At 45.5% G+C, this 22,533-nt stretch overlaps 1 protein-coding gene across 1 annotated transcript; it reads right to left on the bottom strand.

Annotated features, from left to right (window-relative positions):
* Positions 1-2,890: 2,890 nt before the first annotated feature.
* Positions 2,891-22,266, bottom strand: LOC128708575 (baculoviral IAP repeat-containing protein 6). The gene is made up of 20 exons (XM_053803554.1): positions 22,089-22,266; positions 19,264-22,000; positions 18,952-19,178; positions 18,656-18,877; positions 17,249-17,434; positions 16,327-16,846; positions 14,355-16,246; positions 13,509-14,289; positions 13,043-13,416; positions 11,943-12,978; positions 11,177-11,879; positions 10,837-11,080; positions 6,863-10,762; positions 6,620-6,786; positions 5,789-6,553; positions 5,478-5,720; positions 5,212-5,392; positions 4,958-5,141; positions 4,625-4,869; positions 2,891-4,530 (listed from the first exon to the last, which is right to left on the bottom strand). Exons 1-20 carry the CDS (start codon positions 22,264-22,266, stop codon positions 2,891-2,893), a joined length of 16,425 nt encoding a protein of 5,474 aa, XP_053659529.1.
* Between the last annotated feature and the right edge of the window lie 267 nt (positions 22,267-22,533).

The following is a 22,533-nucleotide window of genomic DNA, read 5'->3' as shown; positions in this document are numbered from 1 at the left end:
ATGCAAATGATAATGAATGTTTTTGAAATTAGCTTTCCCCGTTGGTCCGATCTCTCCACGCTAATGGTATCCATACGCCCCAAAAACCAAGCGTGCGTCCACATTTCAGTTCGACCTATCTGCTCCGTTCACGACCATCCACATTGCCGTAGCGTGCATTTTGTGGATTTGGAAATCATATAAATATTCATTAGGCTGCACACAAATCGGGTTGCTTCTACCGGGCGCTAATACAAGCATAACTGATAACGGTGGCGCCAAAGTGATTAGAAACCTTTTCCACGAACAAGTTTCGCAATATCGGCTTGCAAATCCCAAACGTGGGCAGCGGTTCCACTCTTAATCGGTAACGGTTTACCGGTAAAACTGCCTGCCGATTGACTGTTCCCATTATTTTAAGAACACAATCTAAAATGGTGTAGCGCTTTGGCGATGCAACCGTATGAATTATGTGGTCTGGGTAGGTTTGTGGTCATTTTGCCATCGCAAGGTGAAAAATATGATCTCTTGGAAGATGTTTCGATCATCTACGGTTTTTTTTATATTGTTTTTATGCAATTTGATGAATAATAATAATGAAATTGTAATGGATAGGTCACGATTTTTTTTTTAAATACATGAACTCTTTGGCACGCCAATTTTGGTGTCAGCAATGGCGGAACAATCCTCTTGCGTAAGACCCTAGGCGGAATTCCTAGGGTAGCATACCAATATCCCCACAAGCCCCTGCGATACATTTCATGACCCTCTCTAGTATGTGAAGAATGTTACAGCGGAGCTTGTCGAACCCATTTCTGGCATAATTGATACACTTTTTCATACTAAACAGCTTTTTCGGGGCCCTCACACGGCGAAACCCTAGGCGACCTCCCGTAAGATCAGCCACTGGGTGACAGATCTTTCCGTAAAACTTCGTAAGATTCGTAAAACTTTGGTTATGGGAGAAAGACAAGTTTATGGTCATATTCTTCAGTATTCCATGGTTGTTATTTTGATGGAAATATCCATGGTTTTGATTACAAATTGGTTTGAATGCATGCTTCTCTTCAAATAAGGCCCGAACTTCTTGATCGGTCTATTATTCGAGAAAGAGAAAGACCAAACGATAAAAGGGCTGCTCTTAAGTAAGAATGTAGTACGTTTGATGGATTTCTTTCCCAAAGAGAGAGAGGGCAAAACCTGTAGATATTCGGATTAAGATTTTAAAAACTAAATCAAACACAAGATTTATTTTAATTACATTTATTACTGCATGTGTAGGTGTATGTGTGTGTGTGTGTGTTGTTTCTTTCGTTATGTTAATGTTATTTGATTCCTTGGACTTACAGCATACATCATTGATCTGCGTTGCTTAACGGGAGTGGAGTATTTTCTTGTTTACTCCCACTCAAACTAGAATTTCCTATGCTGTACGGCGGGGAAACATGTAGTTTCGCCAATGGGTCGTTCAAATATGTCGCATAAATGTTAGCGGAAGTAGCTCATGTATTTTTTCCCCGTGAATTATTCCCTGATCAACGTTCTTTTTGCTCGTTTCTTCCTAACTGAGACGAGACAACGATAGTTTTGCATCGTGTGACAGCATACTGCTTTCGTTATAAAATGAAGAATTGCAAAACATGTTTCCACACGAGAAATTCGCCTCACGATTTGATAACAATTTACCAATACCATACGCAATGAAATAAAGAGGAAAATAATTTACCAGTAGCGTAAGATCCAGTAAACGAATCCATCGAAAAACATGTAATTTGACGATTGTATAGTCATTCTATTGTATGCCTAGTTAAATTGCAGGCAATATGGTAGTTTGAAGATTACCGGAAAGCAGAATAGTCAGTCATGTGTATGAGGGGGACACGATCCAATAGAGATTTTAACCTTAACCTAGCTTAGTGGCTTGAGTCAAGCATTAAGGACTTTTTTCTACGTGACCGGAACAAAAAATACGTAACTAAAGTTAAATATAATATTAAACTTAATGTATGTAAAACATTATTGCTGTTCGCGAAACTGGGACATTTCCGTTAACTGGACCACATTCAGACTACACAACTAGCGCAAAGGATTATATTTATATATAGATAAACGATAAAGCCAGATATAACGGCTGCGGCTTGCATAAACACACAGCGATTAAGTTACGCAGTAAACCAAATCAAAGAAATAATCGAATGGTTGCCTTCATTCTACAACTGAAAATTAAAACATTCTTCCCCCATAATTCTGTATCATTCAATTATGTAAAAAACTTTACGGACCCCGCTTGTAAAGGGAAAAAAGACAATAAACTGTGTTACTTAATGTGATTAAACTATGGAGTTTGTTTGTTCACTTCTTTTCTATGGCTTCTTGAAAGGGATATTATAATTGCATATCCTCCATCACTCCCTCATACACACACATGCTCGAACAAGCAAAAAATGCACGATTTCTTCATTCCACTGCCCGTTACCATTACTGAATTCCTTATATTTGTCGCCTTATTACCCCGTTACCTCTCCCAGTTGTTGCCGACACTCGCTAGCATTTGGAGTTTCAACTCATTCAATTATTCGTGTGAGATCGAAAGCTCTTCCATTGCATTGAAAGCAAAACTAATTATATCACATCACTGTACGCTTCCACAAAAGCAAGGGCGCGATCCACAATCCCAGCGGTAGCCCGTGCGCTCAACCATACAACAATCGGGGTGTTAAATTTACTACTACCGGTCTCATTTCATGCATGAAGATGTAACTGCGGTCCATTTTCGCGAACTGGGGCTACAGGTACGCCTTTTTTGATGACTAAACCTGAACCTTTGATGTCTGAATATAAGTCTGCAAAGAAATGGACACACTTTATAAAATGACTACTATTCTGAAGGCATTTGCTTACTTCCACTTACCTAAACCATTGACAGTGCCATCTCCTCTAGCGACAAATCAGCGTCATCGTCTAGGGATTCGTGCACACTGCTACTAATTGGTTTCTCAATGCTGCTGTTATTGATACTGCTAATGTCGTCGGCGGTCGGCAGTTGGTTGGAGCCGGCCATCTCCTCAGATAGCCCGCCAGTGATGGCAGTTGAATCGCTGCTGCTATTATCGACGGAACCTGCAGAAACGCCCGTCATAATGCTGCTGCCGCTAGATGAAGATTCACTGCAGTCGCCACCACCACCACCCGAACCGGTACCGGAATGAACATTGATTTCACTACCTTGCTCCTCGGAATGATCACTAAATACGACGGCTACTTCTTCCGTCATCATCCCGCCACCGCTACCACTGTCTGTCTCATTACCGTCACGCATACCGTCCTTCACTTCTGCATCGTCTTCAACGCTGTTCGAAACAATGCCTATTTGGAGCATGACGCTACTACCGCCACTCTCGGAACCACCGCCATCCGTTACGATGCTGTCCGCCACATTCGTGGCAGCTTGCTGGCTATGAACTGACAAATTCGAAGATGAAGATGAAGACGACGACGAGGAGGACGATGTCGACGATGAAGAAGAAGACGACGATGACGTCGAGGACGACGATGACGAGCACGACGACGATGAGTGTACCAACGAGCCGGACGGACAGGTGGGAAGAGTTGCATTCGATGGTAATGTGGTGGAGGAGTTTGCAGTGCTGGCAGTGGCCGAAGGAGTGGTAGGTGTAATATTGTTACCGGCGTTAAACGGATAGTCTGCCTCCTCTAGTCCTTCCGGTGGTGTCAGCTTGGCAAGCTCTTCACGCAACTGTCTATATTGACGACGCAGTACCATCGCATTGAAGGATATCGTACGACCGGTTCGCTCATGTTGCAAAGGATGGCTCAGTTCGGCAATCCATTCCTCGATCTGGTTACAAATTTCATTACGTTTCAGCCAGAAATGTGCATGTATGACGTCCTGGAAGCAGGGACACGGATGACGCAACTGTTCCAGCATCGCGTATCGCACGCACGCCTGATAGATGTTGCTGTTGTACTCCCGGGAACTGTGCGTACCGGTCGGAGTACCTCGACTGCGCTCGAACCCAGGCTCATTGAAATATGGTTCCGGTACCAGAATAAGGCTCTGAATCGATACGAGCACTTGCAGAAAGCTTGAAGTATGCGCATTCCACTTTTCTTCTGGTCGTCCGTGCCACGTGTTCAGCACCGATAAGCAAACCTTACCGTCATTGTACAGATTAGGATTGAAACGGACCGTATTGCGACCGGTCGTTTCCAGGTTGATCATCATCGGTGAGTTGGGATAGTCCGGTGGGAAGTACACGTCAAACTCGAAGCAACCGTTAGCGTAGGGCGTTTCTGCCGGTCCGGTAATTAGCACCTTCATGATATCCAACCGATCCGTGTCACAGCGTACAAATACCGAACTGCTGTACGACAGGGGTAAACTAGTGGACAGGGTAACCGTTTCCTGCGCCAACCGTTTAACCCGCCCTGGGTGGCCGCGGTCTCCTGCCATCCGTACGTTCGTTTCAAAATGATGTGAAATCGTAAAGCGGTACCCATTCTCCGATTCCGCAATCATCTCGTAAGTGTCTGCAAAAACAAAACAAACAAATCGTTTTAGGACAAAACCTAACGATAATAGATACAGCAACACAAATGCATCGTTTTACGACGTTTTTCTTACCGAACTGCAACGCTTTCATAATCTCCAGATACTTGTCTTCAACCGATTTTGTGATCGGTCGTGGAATCAATTGCTTTTCTCCCTCCTCAGTCGCACTCGTGGTGTCCATGTTGGTAGCATTTTGCACCAGTAGCGAAGTAAGTTGAATGTCATGCATCATCAATGCTAACCCTTCATCATCACCGTCGTCCAAGCTGACGATAATTTTTTGCGTCTGTCCTTTCAAGTTGGACTTTTTATTCACTCTATAATAACCCAAAGCAAGATAACAAAAATAAACAATCGTAAGTTGTCAATGCAACTGTCAATCGCTAACTATCACCATATACTCACTTCAATCGACTAGCATAAGTATCCACACAGGCTTTCATGTTCGACAACAACCCAGCGATGGACAGTTTACCCTCGCTGGCATTCTTGTTCACCAGCAGCATTGCTAGCTGGTTAGACACAGAAATGGCTCGCAGCAGTTGCAAAATGGCGCGGTAAAGTGGTATATGTCGCGTAATATCCAACACTGCAAATAACAAAACATTACTGTTTACTACACACCGCACTCGGCTTAGCATTCAACCATCAGAGCTTACCTGAATCGTTGCGCAAATAGGAACTAAGGGCAGGAATGAGACAGCTTTGCTGAATGAGATCGAGGAAGATCGGTGGTAGATCGCCGACCGATTCAAACGAATCCTTATAGTTGTGCAATTCTTCCGTACCGGAGCTGATCACATAACTGTTGCAGCCAGGATTAATGTAACTCGACAGAACCTATCGGGGCAATATGCGTGGAAGGTATGGGTTAACGGAAGGATTCAAAAATAAAAGTGTGCAAGTAGAATATTCTTCGACTTACCTGTAACAGCACGGTAACATGTTCTTCCTCACTTTTTTGTCGCATCAGTGCCTGTTCCACGTTCCACGATTGTTGCGTTGAACCGGTACCAAAACCTGTTCCCTTAGCCCAGTACATATGCCCTTTATCATCAGCATTCGGTTGATCCTCTGAGTTATTAGCAGTGGCGTTACCAGTCATAGTGGATGATGATTTATTGGTACCATTGCCAGCAGATATTCCTTGATACAACGTGTCGAATGTCTGCAAGAAAAAGACAGTCTCGATTTACTGTTAATGGGCATAAACAAAGGGAGGAAAAAATAACTTACATTGCTTGTTGTACTGTTACTGCTTGTTCCAACAGGCACTGATGCGGTCGCACCGGATCGTACTGATCCATTGTTGTTGTGATGGGTAAAGATGCTAAGACAGTTTAACACGAGATGTATTGCACCAACTTCGATCACCATACGCCGCAGCAGTACGCCATCATCAGTGGTCAATGGTGACGATTCTAGCAATTGCCGGAACACTTCAAATGGCAGCGTTGGCAATGTGTTGGATAGGGGCATGCTGTAGATTTCGTTACCCTCACCGTCACTAGTAACACCCAGTATCAAACGCAGCAAACACTGTGCCCGGACGGTATCGTTGAGCAAAACTTCGGAGTACGCCGGAAGCTTTAGGAACAGTGCAAAGGCTGCGAGCGAATGCTGTGGAATGGCGGTAATAGATTGCGCTTTCGGGGACGATTCTGCGACAATATCGTCTAAATCCTCGTAAATTTCATCCATCTGTTCGAGTTTCACCCATTCGTTACCGGCACCGGCACTGCCTGTTCCCGTACCGCCTGGCGGGCTACGATCTTTGTCCATGTAGTGAGCACTGCTCTTCGGCATTTCAGGATACACGGTCGGTAGATAGTGTGCTAGCAGTGAGAGACCTCCACGGCTTGAGAATATCTGCAGAGGCGACGGTAAGGGCAAAAATTCCGTTGCACGCATGTACGCTGATGATCCCGCTCCAGTTGATGAGGACATCGAGGACGGTTCCCCAGTAGATATATCGGTAGGAGGTCTATTTTTGGCATCAATCTTCAAGAAAGCGGAAAAAACATATTGTTACGATTGTCGACAATAAATGTGTTTACCATGACTTACCAAGTTTAGATTTATGCACGGAATCGAGAGCGATATGCCCGCGGATTTTAGCATAGTTAGCAGTTGCGAGATAGTCGTATCGCTCGTTATAATTACTTCCGGCACTGCCGAGTGCGTCAAGAACATGCCATCCGGTACGGAAAGCTTTGAATCATCCATTTTTATTTCTACAATTGGAAATCAAGCATTACAAAACATTAGATAACACATACCAATACGATATAAAGTTTATGTTCCACTTACTGAACATTGAAAGCAAATCTTTCCGGCGCATCGTTGTTGCCTGATTTTTCGCTTCCTTCAACCGCTTATCCTTCGCCGTAACTCCAGCAGCAACACTTAGAAATTCAAGACCCATACCTAGCTCCCACAGTTCACTCTGTGTGTTACTAGGACCACTGGAACCCATGGACTGCCCACCTACATCCGTTGCTATTGTACTTCCACCAGCAGATAACAACGACAGGTCGCCACCCAGACCGCCTACTGGCATAGCGGACGATGGTCCAGCGGAGGCACCCGCAGAAGTGGCAACAACCGAGGGCTGTGCACCAGCGCTTGAAGCAGATACCGCCACGGCAGAGGGTAAGATTGGCTGATATACGGCGGCAGCACATTGATCCAGTATATCCTGACATTTAGCATTCGTGCTTAATTGGAACAGCATGAGATGCGCGTTCGGACGCTTCGAAGGATGATTGGCGATTGAGTTGTAAAGCCCACCTGCTCCTCCTCCGCCGTTCATTTCTTTGCTTTGCATCAAGGGCAGATCGCTACGTACCGCTACCATTATCTTTTCGCTTTCAAGTAAAATCTGTAGTAACAGCCTACGAGTGAAGCCAGAAATACAGCTCTTCGTAAGCGTTCCTGGTGTTGGAATAGAAGTGGATGGCGCCGCACCTCCTTCGCCAGCGTTACTATGCATCGCTTCCTCCGTTGGATCTGACTTTCGTATCACTGAGATTAGGTTGATTGTTAGCACTTCCTGATTTTTCGGGTGACAAGTGGTAACGCGCGATAGGAACTTGATGAAACATTCCTCCAATTCCAGGCATGATTGTGTCGTTATTTCACGCGTCACGTTTGCGAGATGACTGTTACACAGCAACAGCAACAATGGCTCCCAGAAGATAGCGCCCTCGTGGCTACCCAACCAATCGCGCATATGTCCCTCGGAACACATGTCGGTAAAGAAGGCCAAAATTTCCGTTATCTTGTGAATGTTCACCATCGGTAGATTTGTAGCATTTTCAGCCGATTCTCCACCGCTCCATTTATCAGCATCTGTTAAACATCCTTCGGTCGATCCACTTGTAGATGGAACCGTAGGTTGACCAACGCTACCACTAGCACCGGCTTTTATTGGCCCTCGTCGTAGCCGTTCAACACAGTTCGTCGCCCGGCGACAAAACTCCAAGATGACCGAGTTCAATAACTTCGGCAGTCCTGAATCGATGAGCTGCTGCACGGCCAACGGAGACTGGCTGGCCATGGCAATTGTCGCCAGCTGACTGCACGATAAATCCAGGCACGCAATATCTTCTATCACCAAATGGCTATACCATTCAGTAGTGTCCGACTCTTCCTGCTTGCTATCGTCTGTTCGTCGTTCCCCGTCCTTACGATCGTCCGAAATTGATGCTGTCAGATCAGTCGACAGGTTCGGCACCAGAACACCCATTCGCCGTAGAAGCATGGTGAAAAACTCTGGCCGGATGCAACAAACCGAACAAAGCAGCGCATCGATCGCTTTCTTCAAAGGCCCGCTAGCACCTTCGTGCTGTTTGAGCTCCTGCAGCCAGTTGAAAAGTACGTCGAACAATTCACGCGTGACCATTTCCAACAGATCGGGAATCAGATCCGTTGCAAACACTTGCCAGAGAATAGCGGCGAGACATCGTACGAAACCACTGTATGGATTTGTCGAGTGGAGAGCCAATCGGTGATGCTGGTTCACCGTACTGCCACCCGATCCCATGGTAATGTTCTGCTGGTAGCGTTCGTAAAGCGTCAACACCCATTCCAGCATGGCTTGCAACCGATCGCGCGTATGTTCATTCTGCATTGTGCACAACTGATAAAGCAGATCAGAGATGGAGTCGTTCGAGAGTTGAAACGTCTGGGGTATGCTTTGTCGCAGCAGCGTGTTAATCAGCCGCAAGCCCATTTCGCGGCTGTGCAATCCCAGCTTAAGCAAGACGGTTTCCAAATTTTGCAGAGTATCATTCGGACTATTCGGTGCGATGTTCAGCAATGCGCAGCAAGCCTCCATGAATCCCGTTACCTCATTTGCGGCATCAATTACACGATTCGCGAGCTGCTGATCGGCATAGTAGATGGTCACGCTGAAACACTGCGTTAGCACACGCAGCCAGCCTAGACTGGTACGTGCTGCTCCGGCCATACGATCGTCGTCAATTCCGGTTCCTCCCAGTCCGACTCCTCCTTCGTCCATATCGACTAAACCAAATGCCTTACGATAGCTGCACACATCGTTGGACGGCTTGAGGTTAACGGTCGACCCCGATCCTCCACCGATCGCTACAATAGAGGAATTGGGCCAGTTTTGCATCGAGCCCCCAGCAAACCCAGAGGGTCCTCCACCAGTTGGAGGCAGCTCACCGAACGTGGTCGTTCCCAGTATGGATATTTGCGTTAAACCAATGTTTAAAGCATCGCGCGGCCGGTACAACCGAATGATAACGCTAGTGGCAATTTCAGGCTGTGCAAAGCGTAACCGAATACACGTCATACCTACGGTTGAAATGGGCTGAGTTATGGGTATCGGTCCAAGGATACTGTCCCTTGTTACTTCGATTGCTACAGCCGAAGGACACGAAGCAAGTGTCGCTAGATGAGGTTGAAGCTGCACCTCCTTCAACAACACGGCAGTTGGCAGTGTGATCGTAAGATCAACATTCGATTCGTTTGGGTAAAACAAATAGCTCCATGCAGGATTGCGGGCTCGACGATGGGACGCAAGGGGCGCCTGAATTAACACATCTGCCGCCTGTACCGATAAATTGTCCGAGGTAATTGTGGAATATGGTGCGAAATTGATTAGCCCCTCTTCGTTTCGTGGCGTCGCTATGATTGGAGTGCTTTTCTTCGAAGAGCTTCCACTGCAGTTCCCACCAGCCATACCGCTTCCTGTAGCAACACTTACTCCATGTAAACCAACAGACGACTTCGACAGCCGTTGCATTATCATCGACACAAGGCTCGGTTGTGTGTTAATCAGCGCTCGATTGCTGCGAACCAAACTTTCACACAGTACCTGTATGCCGCCTAGTTCAGTGAAAATCGCAACAGATGCAGGTGTACCGAGAACCTTTAGTATGAACCACAGGAATGGTTCCGACAGATGTAGCTTTGGCATCGGATGCCTTACGTTGGACGCGTTGTTAATGTACTCAAACAGGGGTTTCACCACCAGCTCATTCTGTGACGCGGTTCGACTAAGGTATAGCAGCAACTGGAATACAGCATCCGCTACAGTACATAGCTCCGGATGCGTATTTCGAATGGTCTTGGCACCGTTATTTTCAGCACCAGTGCCGTAACTGACTGTTGACGCTACCAGCATCGTCAACGATGAATGGTTGCAGTGGGAAAGGGCGCTCAGCAAGCGATTCATTGTTGGCGAATGTTGCAACACCGTGTCCGTAAAGCATGGGACCTTTGGACGAGTCTCACTGTTGCCCGCTGTACTATTTCCGGCGTTCGTTCCATTCCCTGGAACATTTCCTGCACTTCCTGCACCACCAGCTCCGGTATGCTGCTGTTCTGCTTTTATTTCATCCGTCTGACTTTCGCTAGATGTATTCAAATTATCTACACTAACAGATTGTCCTCCAACCGACCCGGTGTGAGCATCATCCGTCGTACCGGGTTCACTTCCCGTGCCTGTGGTATGTGGATTTTTCGTATTCACAAGTATCGATGCCAGCTTTAGCAAATCTACCAACAGCGAACTATCGGTAGCGGATTTACAAGCGCGATTGGATTCTGCATTGAATACGGTAGCAAAGAGGCTACTAAAGCGCATCCCCCCGCCCAACATAGCAGCAGAATTACTGTTCTCTGTCGTTTTCTGACAGTATAGTTTTTCCACATTCACCACATTGTTGTACACCAAATGTGCTGTAAAAAACGGATGTGTCAGTCAAAGGAAAAATTTCGTATGAAATTTGCATGAAATAACTTGAGATACTTACAAACGCACTCAATGACACTCATCGCAATGCCCAAATCACTTTTGTCGAATGGGAAATTCAGCAGTACCTTTATCATTTGACTCTGTGCATCGATTGGACCCTGTTGGTTGCCAATCGCACCACCAAACTGCACCAGATGCAATGTCACTCGCAGAAGTGTTTGCTTTAGCATATCTTTCACATTGCAACGTAACTCCAACCAACCGAACAATTCTATTACAAGCTTACATACGGTTGGCCCAGCCTGCAAAAAGCCATTATAAGACATGTTTTTTTTTTTCATTATTTGCATAAATAGAATTTTACACTATTTTGCTCTTGATGATGCAATTATACTCACATAACGACTGCTACTACCGTCCATGGAAATCATCGATTGATCGGCACCAGAGAAAAATCGCAGGAGCATCTTCTCAAAGTTTTCATCATTTACTATCAGATTCCCCATACGTCGGAAGTAATTATCACTGCTAGTGGATGTCGGCTCAAGATGATCTGCTTCGAAATGCGGCTTGCAAGCTAAATTCAAGCAGTGAAAGCCAAGGCACCAAGCTCGTAGCTTTATGTTCGGATGCGTGGCTAGTGCCTTCAACAGTCCCCTAACCGCCCGATCGCCAAACGGAATGCGTGAATAGGAATAGGGATTCAACCCGGTTGCACAGCTTCCGGGCATAGTTTCATGCGTTTCCCCGTTTAACGTCAGCCAAAGCTGGAGAATTTTCTCCAGGTTTAGCCAAGAATCGAGCTGATGAAGATCGGAGAGAATTTTATCGAAAACCTCCGTTAGCATACTGTTGGTCTCTATGCCTTGTAAATATTCTGGTCCGGACCAGACATCAATGATATTCTCTGGCCACGGGAGTAATGATTCCGATGGTTGTCCAAATGCGTTCATACTACCAGCCAATTCAGGCATCATGGATACGTGGGGTAAGCTACTGATCAGATTGAAGGCCGATCGAGTTGTCAGTCGTCGGAGCACAATTTCTACGTTCGTATCCAATCCCATCTCAAGCCGCTCATCCATCGCTGCCGAAACAGTTCTGCAAAACAGAGAAGCAACATGATATTTAAATGGAATCAACGACCCCCAAAATGCAACTTACTTATTCGTGATGCTATATTTACTAGCAAACGATACGATATCACGCTTGAGGAAGCGTTTTTCGCGAGCCGAAAATATGTCGTCGATAATTAATATTTCCTCCATCTCGGGATCATCACATTCAACCACCGACGGTAGCTGATTTTTGGCCACGTCGGCGTAGCTAAGATCACAAGATACATGATGTGTCGGGTTCTGTAACGGATGTTGTTGATGTTGTTGCTTATATGGTACCTCCACCGGCGGTCGCATCGAGTGCAATGTCGAGGTTGAACCCATTGGATTAGCTGCCACCGAAACACCTGCAGCATCTTCTTCGCCTGGTGATTCCGTGGAATCATTTTCGCCATCCTTGAAGCTTTTGTCTGCCTCCAATACATCCTGCAGCAGACAGGTTATTGCATGCACTGCCCAAGGTTGTTGCTGATTCTCCCACACTGCAATCCTAACCAGCTGCAGCAATTGGTTCGTCGTAATGATCTTTGATAGCTGTAGTGCGGGCCGACAGGCTAACACTAAACGAGCAATTATTTTGCACGTGATAAGGAATAGATCCATGTTGCAAGTAAAATCCATACTAAGGAGCAATCCTATTAGACCCCGAATTACGACGATAATTTTATCAATCTTCATCGACTTCAGCCCTGTGTCGAATGGAGTCTCTCCGTCGCCACCACCAGCCATATCACCGACGCCCTTTGAAGTTGATGCTGAATGACTCATACCTGGTTCGCTGGATACATCTCTAACGATAACGAACTTTCCTCCATTTTTCGTGCCAGATGCTTGGTTTGTGGTGGTGCTACTGCTGATGGATGAGCCAATGTGATTTCCACTTGACGAAGACGATATTACGCTATTGCCTTCCTGCGACAGTTCGTTTTTACTCAACGGTGTAATGGTTGATTCACCGATCTCTTTCATTTTGCTGTTGATTTCGTTAATATAATCGCCCAAACTTTGCTTTATGTTGACGGTCAGTTTTTTAAGTTGATTTTCTTGCTGCTTTAATGCCATTTCTAGCTTTGATGTAGCTCCTAAAACACATATAATATTGAAATCATTAGAACCATTTGAAAATAATCTTTCAGCTTAACTTACCCGAAAGTTGGCTGTATTGCTTTGTTTGAATTAGCCGTTTCTTGAACGATCGGGTCAAGGTTCGCAGACCACTGTTGTTCATATTCATGCGAGCTTTAACCATGTCCGTTTCACCGGACATAAAGTCCCATCGCAAGTTGTTTTGATCCTTCCTTCCCTCCGTTCCGTCATCCAGGCACACAGACAGAAATAGCAATATCCAGCCAAGCAAATTTAAATCCGTACTGCACCAGATACTTAAACCGGATCCACTATTCGTAGCTAGCGGGGCTAACAGTGTTGCCAAACTGCGCAAAATGGCATCAATCACTGTTGTACGACTACGACCGATGGCGATACTTCGGCGTCCCAAATAGGTCAATAGTAGGAATACACTGAAAAGTACAAAAAAAATACGAAAAATGCCAAGATCGCGGTTATCATCCCACAATAACATTGTTATAAAAAAAAACACATTTTAACTTACCGATCCTGCGGGAAAATGCGCTCATTTTGTGACGAGTACAGGGTTAAAAATTTATCGGCCAGAAAATCTCCCCACCACGACTCGAAGCAGCACATTCGGACAAGCATCGAACATGTAGCGAGTTGAGTATGAGCATCACCGGCAATCACCATAGTATCGAACAGCAAATTACACATGTCTTGATTGATGTGTTGCGGTGGCGTTAGATTTTGTTGCTCGACAACCCCCAATGCAGGCATACCACCATACGTTGTTATTAGCTGCAGTACAACTTCAATCAGACACTCGCTCATAACGCGCAGCTTATCCGTATAGACAGAACTTAGGTCAGTGCAATCGCTCAACGGCGATGGCTGTGTAGGAAGCATAAGCTGTGCCAGCAACGGATTATTCGCATCAATCGATGGTCTGATACGATCAATCACACGACGAATGACATTCAACTGGTGCTGGAATCCAATACACTCTTCGTATGCGGCTGTCACCTTAGCGCACTCTACAGAGGCACTATTGCCACCGGTTCCAACCGAGGAGCCGTACGTGCCATACGTTCCATACACATCGGCACCTAGCCCACCGCCAAATGAGGTATCTTTCATGCGATTTAAGAAAGCTTGCATGTGCGCAATGTTCGATGCATCGCTGTTAAGATACGGCACAAGCAGATCCATCAGCTTGCTGCTAGCCAGACAGTACCGGCAATGGACGTCTTCGTACAAAGCTTTCAAAACCTTCAATTGCGTGTGCACATTCGTTTTCCTTTTTTGCAGAAATTTCATCACTAAAAATGGGAATGAATCAATTCAGCAAACAAATGCGTATCGTTTCTAACAAGCTTCGACTTACCTGGATCTGCGTATACTTCCCGATCGAGGATAACGATATGACCGTAGAATGAACCCATTGGTATGCGGCAACGCGTAGCTGTCATCCCGTACCTGCCGGTAATCGTGATCTTGAGATACCGACAAATAGGCGGCGGCTGTAAATCGCTCAACACAAGTGTACGCGAATGAATGTCCTGCGAAACAACCAATCTCACGCTATCCGCTTCCTCTTCAAAACACCATACATCGATTGAGAGCGATGCAAGATCCGAATGGGCGGGTATGATTACATCCGTCAGCATAATTGGTGCACCAAAGTCAAGCGTAACATACCGAATAGCCGAAGAATGCATCCGCTCAACCACGATTGTCTGCTTTGGTGGACAACTGAGCAGTTTGTGCCATGGTAGTGCGCCAGATTGATCGATAGCGTTATCCGCTTCGGTGCTTTTTTCTTCGAAATATTCCTGAATTTTGTTGTCCAACAGTGAGATGTGTGGACCGTGCTGTAGGTCCAGATTGGCATCGTTCGAAACGAAGGACACAACTTTCGACGAACGTGAACTTTCGGCAACAGAGCTCTTGTTTATGCCGTAAGCAGCTACTTCCGCAGCATCCGTGTCTGATATTATTAATGTTGTAGCCTTCTGTTCAGCTGGGTTAAACACATCACAAGTTTCCGAATCATTAACGGATATATCGTCAAAAGTTTCTGTATCTTTCAACATTCCTCCGTCACTTCCGATATTGATGGTATGTGGTTTAGACTGCTGCAAGTAAGTCGGAAAGCCAATGGTGTCTGCAGACGCATTTGCAGCCGATTTTAGCTTATGCTTTTGTAGTGCCGAAAAGAAAATCTTATCGACCAGGACATTTTTCACATTGTTCATCAATGCGTCGCCAATATTTTCTTTATCTGCCTCACTGGATTGCGTTTGCTGAATCGTCTTTTTAATGGGTGGACCAACGGTGATGTTGAAATTTTTGCCATGATTGCTGCTGTTATTCGCTTGCTGCTGATCTGGTTCAACGTATGACACGATCATCGTGTCAGCATGCTCACCCTGCTCATTTGCAATATCAACTTTCACATCAACGGTGTACGCACCGATGGAGACCGAATTTTCCATTAACATGTTTGCGGTAGATACGGGTTCAATTGTTATTCCATTTCCAATTCCAGTGCCACTACCGGAACCGCCCACAAACCCGTTCACATTGCTGCTGCTAGTAGTGGTGGTATTCCCATTCGCATCGATATTTTCCAATCGGGTTGCATCGGACGTGGCGCAGCAAGAATAGTGTAGCGGCTCCACCTCCAGCAGTCCCATGAAGTGTGACCCAATGCTGCGACTGCGCAGCTGATCGAACAAACACTTCAGATCGGCGCCGTCCGCAAAACACATCAGCCGCAAATCTATCGGCGACGGACCTGTCAACACGGAAGATCCTATTGGTCCGCTGGCGCTCGCTCCGCCACTCTTGCTAGAGCTAGTGCATCCGCCATTTCCTCCACCACCATTCACGTTGAGCCCGTTTGTTGCCGTACCGCATCCGAATGGATACGCTACACCACCTCCAAATGCGATGCGTCCATCCATGGATTGTGCATCGAACACTTCCGAATCGAACGGTGAACCATGCAGCCCGAAACGGGTACGCAACAATGCAGAGTAGGGATTGTTACGCTTTTGCAGCTCTTCTGCCACCGATTTAAGCAGTTTCATACAGTTATCCGCCACTGTTAAATGATTTTCGGCCAGGGTGGTTCCCGATATGAGCAAAGCGAACCAACGCAACGCGCCGGCATGGTTGGAATTGACTATGTCTGGCAAGCATTTGATGATGGCATCGTTTAACGTTTGCTCGAACGTGTTACAAGCATTTTTATCGACCATGTTTTGGGCTCCCCTACGAAAAGACAAAATAGCAATTGAGTCATTTGATGTGGAATTATTCGAATACGGCCTACCATTAACGTATATACTCACTCTAGTGCCAAAGATACAAATTTAACACACTTATGTGCAATGCTACGATTAGCAAGTACAATACAATGACGAATCGTTTGCTCAAGATGCTTTTCGATGATTTGTACGCACTCAGTTTGCTGTACGTTTAAATCGGTTGCGGTCACGTTTCGCACCTCGGATGGTGCAGCTCGTTTAGCGAATGGGTTCTTGGGATATCGGTAACGCATCATACGAATCGTGACAATCCATATGAGAATGTCTAAGGCAAGATTCTGCTGCGTTGTGATCATATTCTCATCAGGCAATTGTGTTGCTGTCGTCGTCGTACTTGCCGATGATGGCGGATTAGTGCCAATGTCCTCCTCACCACCATCGTCACAAACCTTCTCCTCGCTGCGCTGATGGAGAATGCTCAAGAGATTTTCTAGCAGAATGTTGGAGTCCAACATAGCTGACCGTTGGGCACGTTCTTGATCAACCTTGTACAACTGTCGAGTGGCTCGGACGGTAATAGATATTTCATTCAACCAGTCACATCCTATGGAAAAAAGGAAAGATAAAAGTAATCGAAACATAAACTTTCCATCTTAAGCGTTAGTTACACATTTACGCAAAACTAATGTTATCCTTTAGCTTAAAATAATACGTCAAAAAACTAACTAATAAAGAATTTAAAAAAACCGTACTTATTAAAGTACAAAAAAATGTGCGATAACAAAATGAACTGTATGTATGCTTCCAGAATCAGTATATCTATTATAGGAATACATTAATTTTCTCATTTTCATTTGTCGTTTTACACATAACAATCTATAGCTTTCCACCATTGTGAAAGTTTGCAACTACATTCAAATGAAGTATAATTTCAGAACGAACTACAGAAACGAAAACTTAACTAAATGAAGATAAACCGAACATGCGAATCGGTCACAAAATTTACCTATGTAGAAATCATTTGTTCTTGTTTTGATCGTTGCAGCGGACCCTGCCGGCGAGGGCACGGGGAATATCGTCAACGAGCCGTCCTTACCGACTTGCACAGTGCCGGGTGACGCGTTCGATTGTACCGAGATATTCGACAACGATGTCAGTAGAATGCTCGTAATGCCCTTCTTCCGAACCGGTACTGAAGGCAGGAAGGCCACAAATCAGACCGACAGAACAACATAGATTGTAGATTTTGTGTTAGTATTATCGGTTGGTTCGTGATTATTAGATGGAATATACATGTTGTTTGTTGATTACGTTCCGTTTGTTTTTAGGTGGCACAGGTTGTCCCATTGGTGATAATGATGAAATGGTAATGAATTTTAATATGACAAATACAGAGACACCAACGTTAGAAGCACAGTAAAATAAGAATATTGATTATAACATTGTTGGCAAAGCATGGGAAGCTTATTAAAAAAAAGTCTATAAGAGCAATCCAAATTTCATTATTTATCGATATCGATCGAAAAGGCACAAAGGAAGACCAAAAGACAATATAAATAATATTATTTATCTTTTCCTTAAAAATTTCAAAATCACCTGCATTTCGATTCTTTGATATTAAGCCACCTTGTGTGTTAATGTGGCTTAACTGATAGATTTGTGTAAAATATACAAGAAAATGAAAAATAGGAAAGACAGCATTCCTTTGTGACTGTAACTTGGTTGAGTAAGTGGAGGGTTTAGCTAAAATTTCAACGATACACTAATGGCCCATGCTTTAGTTGCTCTTAAGAGTTTTAAACTAAAGGATCATTTGGCATAACTCATAAAGAGTTTATAATACATTGAGATCTTATAGCGTTTTCGATAATACTTGACTCAACAAAAAGGTAGTTTCTAAGCAAAATTATGACCGTACCAAACCCCCCATAGCTTCTTTTTCTTGGCGTAAGGTCCTACTAATAAAATCATGCCTGTCTTTTTAGGCTTTCTAAGCTTATTTTACCACATCACAGGATAGTCAGTACTTGCTACGGAGGAATGGTCAGCATGGGATTTTGGCTCGGCCCTGTCGTGTGAGACCGGCACCGTTACCAAATACACCACCGGGTCGCCCCAAATGTAAAAGATCAAATTTACAGCTATGGATTACAAATTACAAATAGCTGTTCAGTTCCAATTTGAATTTGTAGCATCAATTCAGAAGATAAATAAGTAGATAAAAGTAAAATAATTAAAAAAGAACTTAAAAAGTACGTGAAAGTGAAAGGACGTATCATAGAAGACAAACCCCCAACCCCAACGTATCATACCAGATATTATTAGCCAACCGGTGTAGCCATTGCAACATTCGCATTTAGCCTGTTCTATTTCCCAAAAGGATTAAGATTGTTGCATTAACATACATGCTTACCTCTAGTTTTACCCTGCCCGTCCTTCGACAGATCCGTCATCGTTTTAATGTGCAGCAAATAGTTCCGGCCTTTGGATTTCAGTAGCTTTGGACTCGTAAGCGTTACGCAACCCCCCTGTTCGCTCAAATCCATACAGGAGGCCAGTTCAATTGGACCGACAACGATTTCCGCATTTCTGGCTTGCAAATACTCTTCACTCAACACCGGGTTCTCAACGAAATCTGCAAATAATGCAATAAAAATAAGAAAATTATCCTCCGATAAGTAAAAGTGCAAATGTCACAGCGTAACTTACGTTTGCCTTCGCCGGCACCGATGTTAAAGTTGATAGACTCATCGACCCGATTTATCGATTGAGTTTTACGGCGTGTGCACAGGCCCATAGACTTCTGCTTCAACAACGTCACCTGAATGGCGGGTGAATTGGCGCACGGTTGATAGAGAGAAAACTTAAAATCGATATGACCGAGCGAGGTACATTTTGGCAAATTCAGCTCTATCAGATGCTCATCCCATGTCGAACTGTAAACGTACACATAATGAGAGAGAAAGCACATTATTTAAATGAAGAAGATAAATAACTATGCTTCTATCGGTCGACACGCACGCATCATTGTGTAATCGCCATGTTTTCGTCAGATGCATATCATCTCCGGGCCGTAAGTGCTGCGGGTTTCGCCGTTGCTTTTGGGCTTGCTCCAGTTCATTCCAACAAGCGGGTACTTCCGCTGAATAGGGTGTTAACAACTCACTAAAAAGCGTCAACGTGTGGAGCATCTTCAGGTTGTTCAGGTTGCTGACGTCCTTGCGGAAAGCTAACAACCATTCCAGACCCACACCGTCCAGAAGATGCTGTGCTTGCTGTTGCTGCGTTGTTCCGGTTGTTCCTGAATTATTTGACAGTCCCGCTGTTGATGGGCCAGTGGACGTAGTGCTCATATTATCAATCACATCAATCGGCACAATGCCATCAACTCCTGTCGTTCCGTAAGATTTGTCGCTTGAATCGTTACCCACCGCTAATGGCGTTTGCACAACGATCTCTTCATCGCGCTCATCGCTCGAATCTGCATCTAGATCGTAGAACGAGTAGAAATGAAGGCATCCCTTCGCAGTGCAACCGCACAGCCGCTCTAAGCTTTTGCAGTACGTTGCCGAAACAAACCGATCATCCTTTACAGACGCGTCCGAGATGATTGTTAGCGTTTTTATCGCCACAATACGCAGCTTGCCATCAGCACAGGTCATCACGAAGATACCTTGGTCGGTTTCCGGACCACCAAAGTGGCGTCCGGTACCGTCACACTTTGGCAACATCGTTATCTCAAGCGGTACTTGGTCCTGGTTCAATAACAGCATCAATGGCTCATCAAGCCGTACCAATCCGTCCTCGTTCAGCGAATACAGCAGCAAAACGGAATACCAGAGTGGGCCAGATGAATCTGTACCATCATCCACCTTTTGCTGATCATCCTTTGCCGCATCCGTACTAGAGGCACTAGAATCTGTGGTTGATGTTTTCGACGCAATGTCAGGTTCATATTTAACCACGACCAGCAAATGGCGATTATCGCTCGATGGAACTATATCCGAGATGTAGTACTGGGCACTCGAGTCCATCATTATTGGCGACAGTTCGATGTATTGTAGAGGTATGCAAAAAATAGCACTTTCCGTCGCACTGGTACTTTCATCACCGCCTCCTCCTCCACCTCCACCATCGCCGGTACCACCACCTCCTTCACCGTCACCGCCACCTTCCCCGTTACCGGACACCGTACTACTAATGCCAGTAGCCAACGCATCCGTCACTATGTTCATCGAAGTGGATGGTAAAGTGGTAAGTGTGTCCAGGATTTTAATCTTACCGCTATCATTCTCACTAACATCCGCATAGTGCTTCTTTTTCGTTTTGTTCGTATTTTGTGTTACCAGTTTTTGCTTCGCGTGCTTCAATTCATCCATCAGCATGTTTGTACGTTCGGCCAGCAATTTGACCGATTCATCCTCCGTACTCTCCATAATGGTAAACAGGTTGGACTTCTTTGCATTGCCACCAACGCCAGTGCTTAACGTCAAACTGGCCTGTGGGTTGGAGCTCAGCGTTGGTGATCCGGGAACCGTATCCTCCATGACGGGGTCTTCGATGTTGTACACGATCAGCAGCAGTGTCGTTTCTGCATCATGTTCATACACATCATACGTATCCTTATCGAATGTTTCCGTGCTTTTCACCCGTACACCGGCTACTATTTTAGTGCCGAGCATTTTCGGCTTCAATGAAAGTGATGCACGTCGCTGCTGCATGGTACCGCCAGCCGGTGATCGAACAAAGTATGCAGCTAAAGCGTTCAGCTCGAGTGAATTAACAGTCGCGGTCGGGCTGATGGATGTCGTTGTCAGAATGTCCGGATGTAGCTTCACTTGAAATTCGTGCACCTTTGTCAACTGCCTTTCAATGTTCCACACTGTTACATCCCCTGCTGGATTGCCGGTGCAAAATACAACACCTCGATCGCCAGACGATATCAAACTGAAGCCGGCCGTCGCGACGGCCGGACTCGTTGCGTACGTTACAGACAGTGGAACATTTTGCGTGAACTCTCCCTTAACGAACGGGCAGTCTGGTGAGTGACGTTCGTGTTCGCTCCACGGTTCGTCCGTTTTCTCCCAGCATACGAGACACACGGTGCAGGTGAAACACATCGCCCTATCCTTGTTCCCATTCTCGCCCGGCTGGTGATAGAACCCGGCCTGGGCCATCTGATCCGGCAGCACCCATTTGTAGTCCATGTGTGGCCACGCTTCGAACGTTTGTCGGCGGGCCGCCTCCGAGTACATCTGAAATCGTTGCACCGATTTGGCTGACTCGTTGACACGGGCTCCCCGAAGCAAATCAGTCAACCGTTCGTTTATTGCCGAGGCGATAGCCATCGCTGGGATGTGCTGATCGAGCCGGCGTAGCTGCATCACCACACCGCTAGCCACCATCCGTAATGAAGAGTGTGGCAGCTCCAGACATACCGTTTCCCATTTTTGTGCCTTTATGCCACGTTTCGAATGCGACTGTGCCTCGCTGATCTTTTGCGTCAGCTCGTTCGTAACGTCACTCATATTCTCCAGACCGTGTTCTTCCAGATTCTGGAGACACTGCAGAAACAAAATCGCCTCGGACAGCAACAGTTCCAAACGCACACGATCGTCGGTCGACGTGACCGGGGCCTGAAGAATTGTGTCCAGCAGCAGCACACCATTGTAATCGCCGCGCATGCAAATGTTGCGACCATTCCAAATAAGTATCTTATCCTGCTGGGGCAAGTACCGGCATCGTACTGAATTAAGATCTGTGAAGAAAACAAAAGTAAGACAAAAAAACAAATGATTAACTGGTCGTGTTTTGAGCGCCCACAAAACAAACAGAACAATCCGTACCCGATATTCTGTAACTTTGTAGTATGACACCGGAATTGACATCCAGAAGCTTCACCTCGCTGTTACTTCCGATAACAAGAATTACGTTCAAGTACGGATGATAAGTGATCGCATGGGATTCAGCATCCACATTCAAATATCCGTCCTCTTTCAGCCATTGATCGTCACTGCTGGCCATACTGTGTGCTGTGTTTGGTTGTACAGTCGCTACGTAACGCTAACCTATAACAGAGATCGGGAAGTTTGCGGATAGACTTCCCCCGCGTGATGACTAACGATTAATAACTATTCCGGCGTGGTGTTCGGTACACTGTTTGGGGAACCTAGAGACGATGAGAAAAAGCAACCGATGCAACTGGTTAATTGTTTTTTTCCAAATCAATGCTATTTGATAACGATGTGTAGGCCAATGAAAAAGAGTTACTACAATGTACATACGACAGGC

The sequence above is a fragment of the Anopheles marshallii genome, chromosome 2, assembly GCF_943734725.1.
Source record: "Anopheles marshallii chromosome 2, idAnoMarsDA_429_01, whole genome shotgun sequence".
In the NCBI taxonomy this organism is placed as follows: Eukaryota; Metazoa; Arthropoda; class Insecta; order Diptera; family Culicidae; genus Anopheles; species Anopheles marshallii.
This window is presented reverse-complemented; position numbering and strand designations above follow the sequence as displayed.

Excerpts from the sequence above, each read along its gene's own strand:
- LOC128708575 (XM_053803554.1), bottom strand. The coding sequence starts at position 22,266 with ATGGCCAGCAGTGACGATCAATGGCTGAAAGAGGACGGATATTTGAAT. Across the intron at positions 17,435-18,655 it reads CGGGCAGGGTAAAACTAGAG|TACCGGTTCGGAAGAAGGGC; the intron begins GTAAGCATGTAT and ends TCCTGCCTTCAG. Across the intron at positions 5,393-5,477 it reads ATGTTACCGTGCTGTTACAG|GTTCTGTCGAGTTACATTAA; the intron begins GTAAGTCGAAGA and ends TTGCCCCGATAG.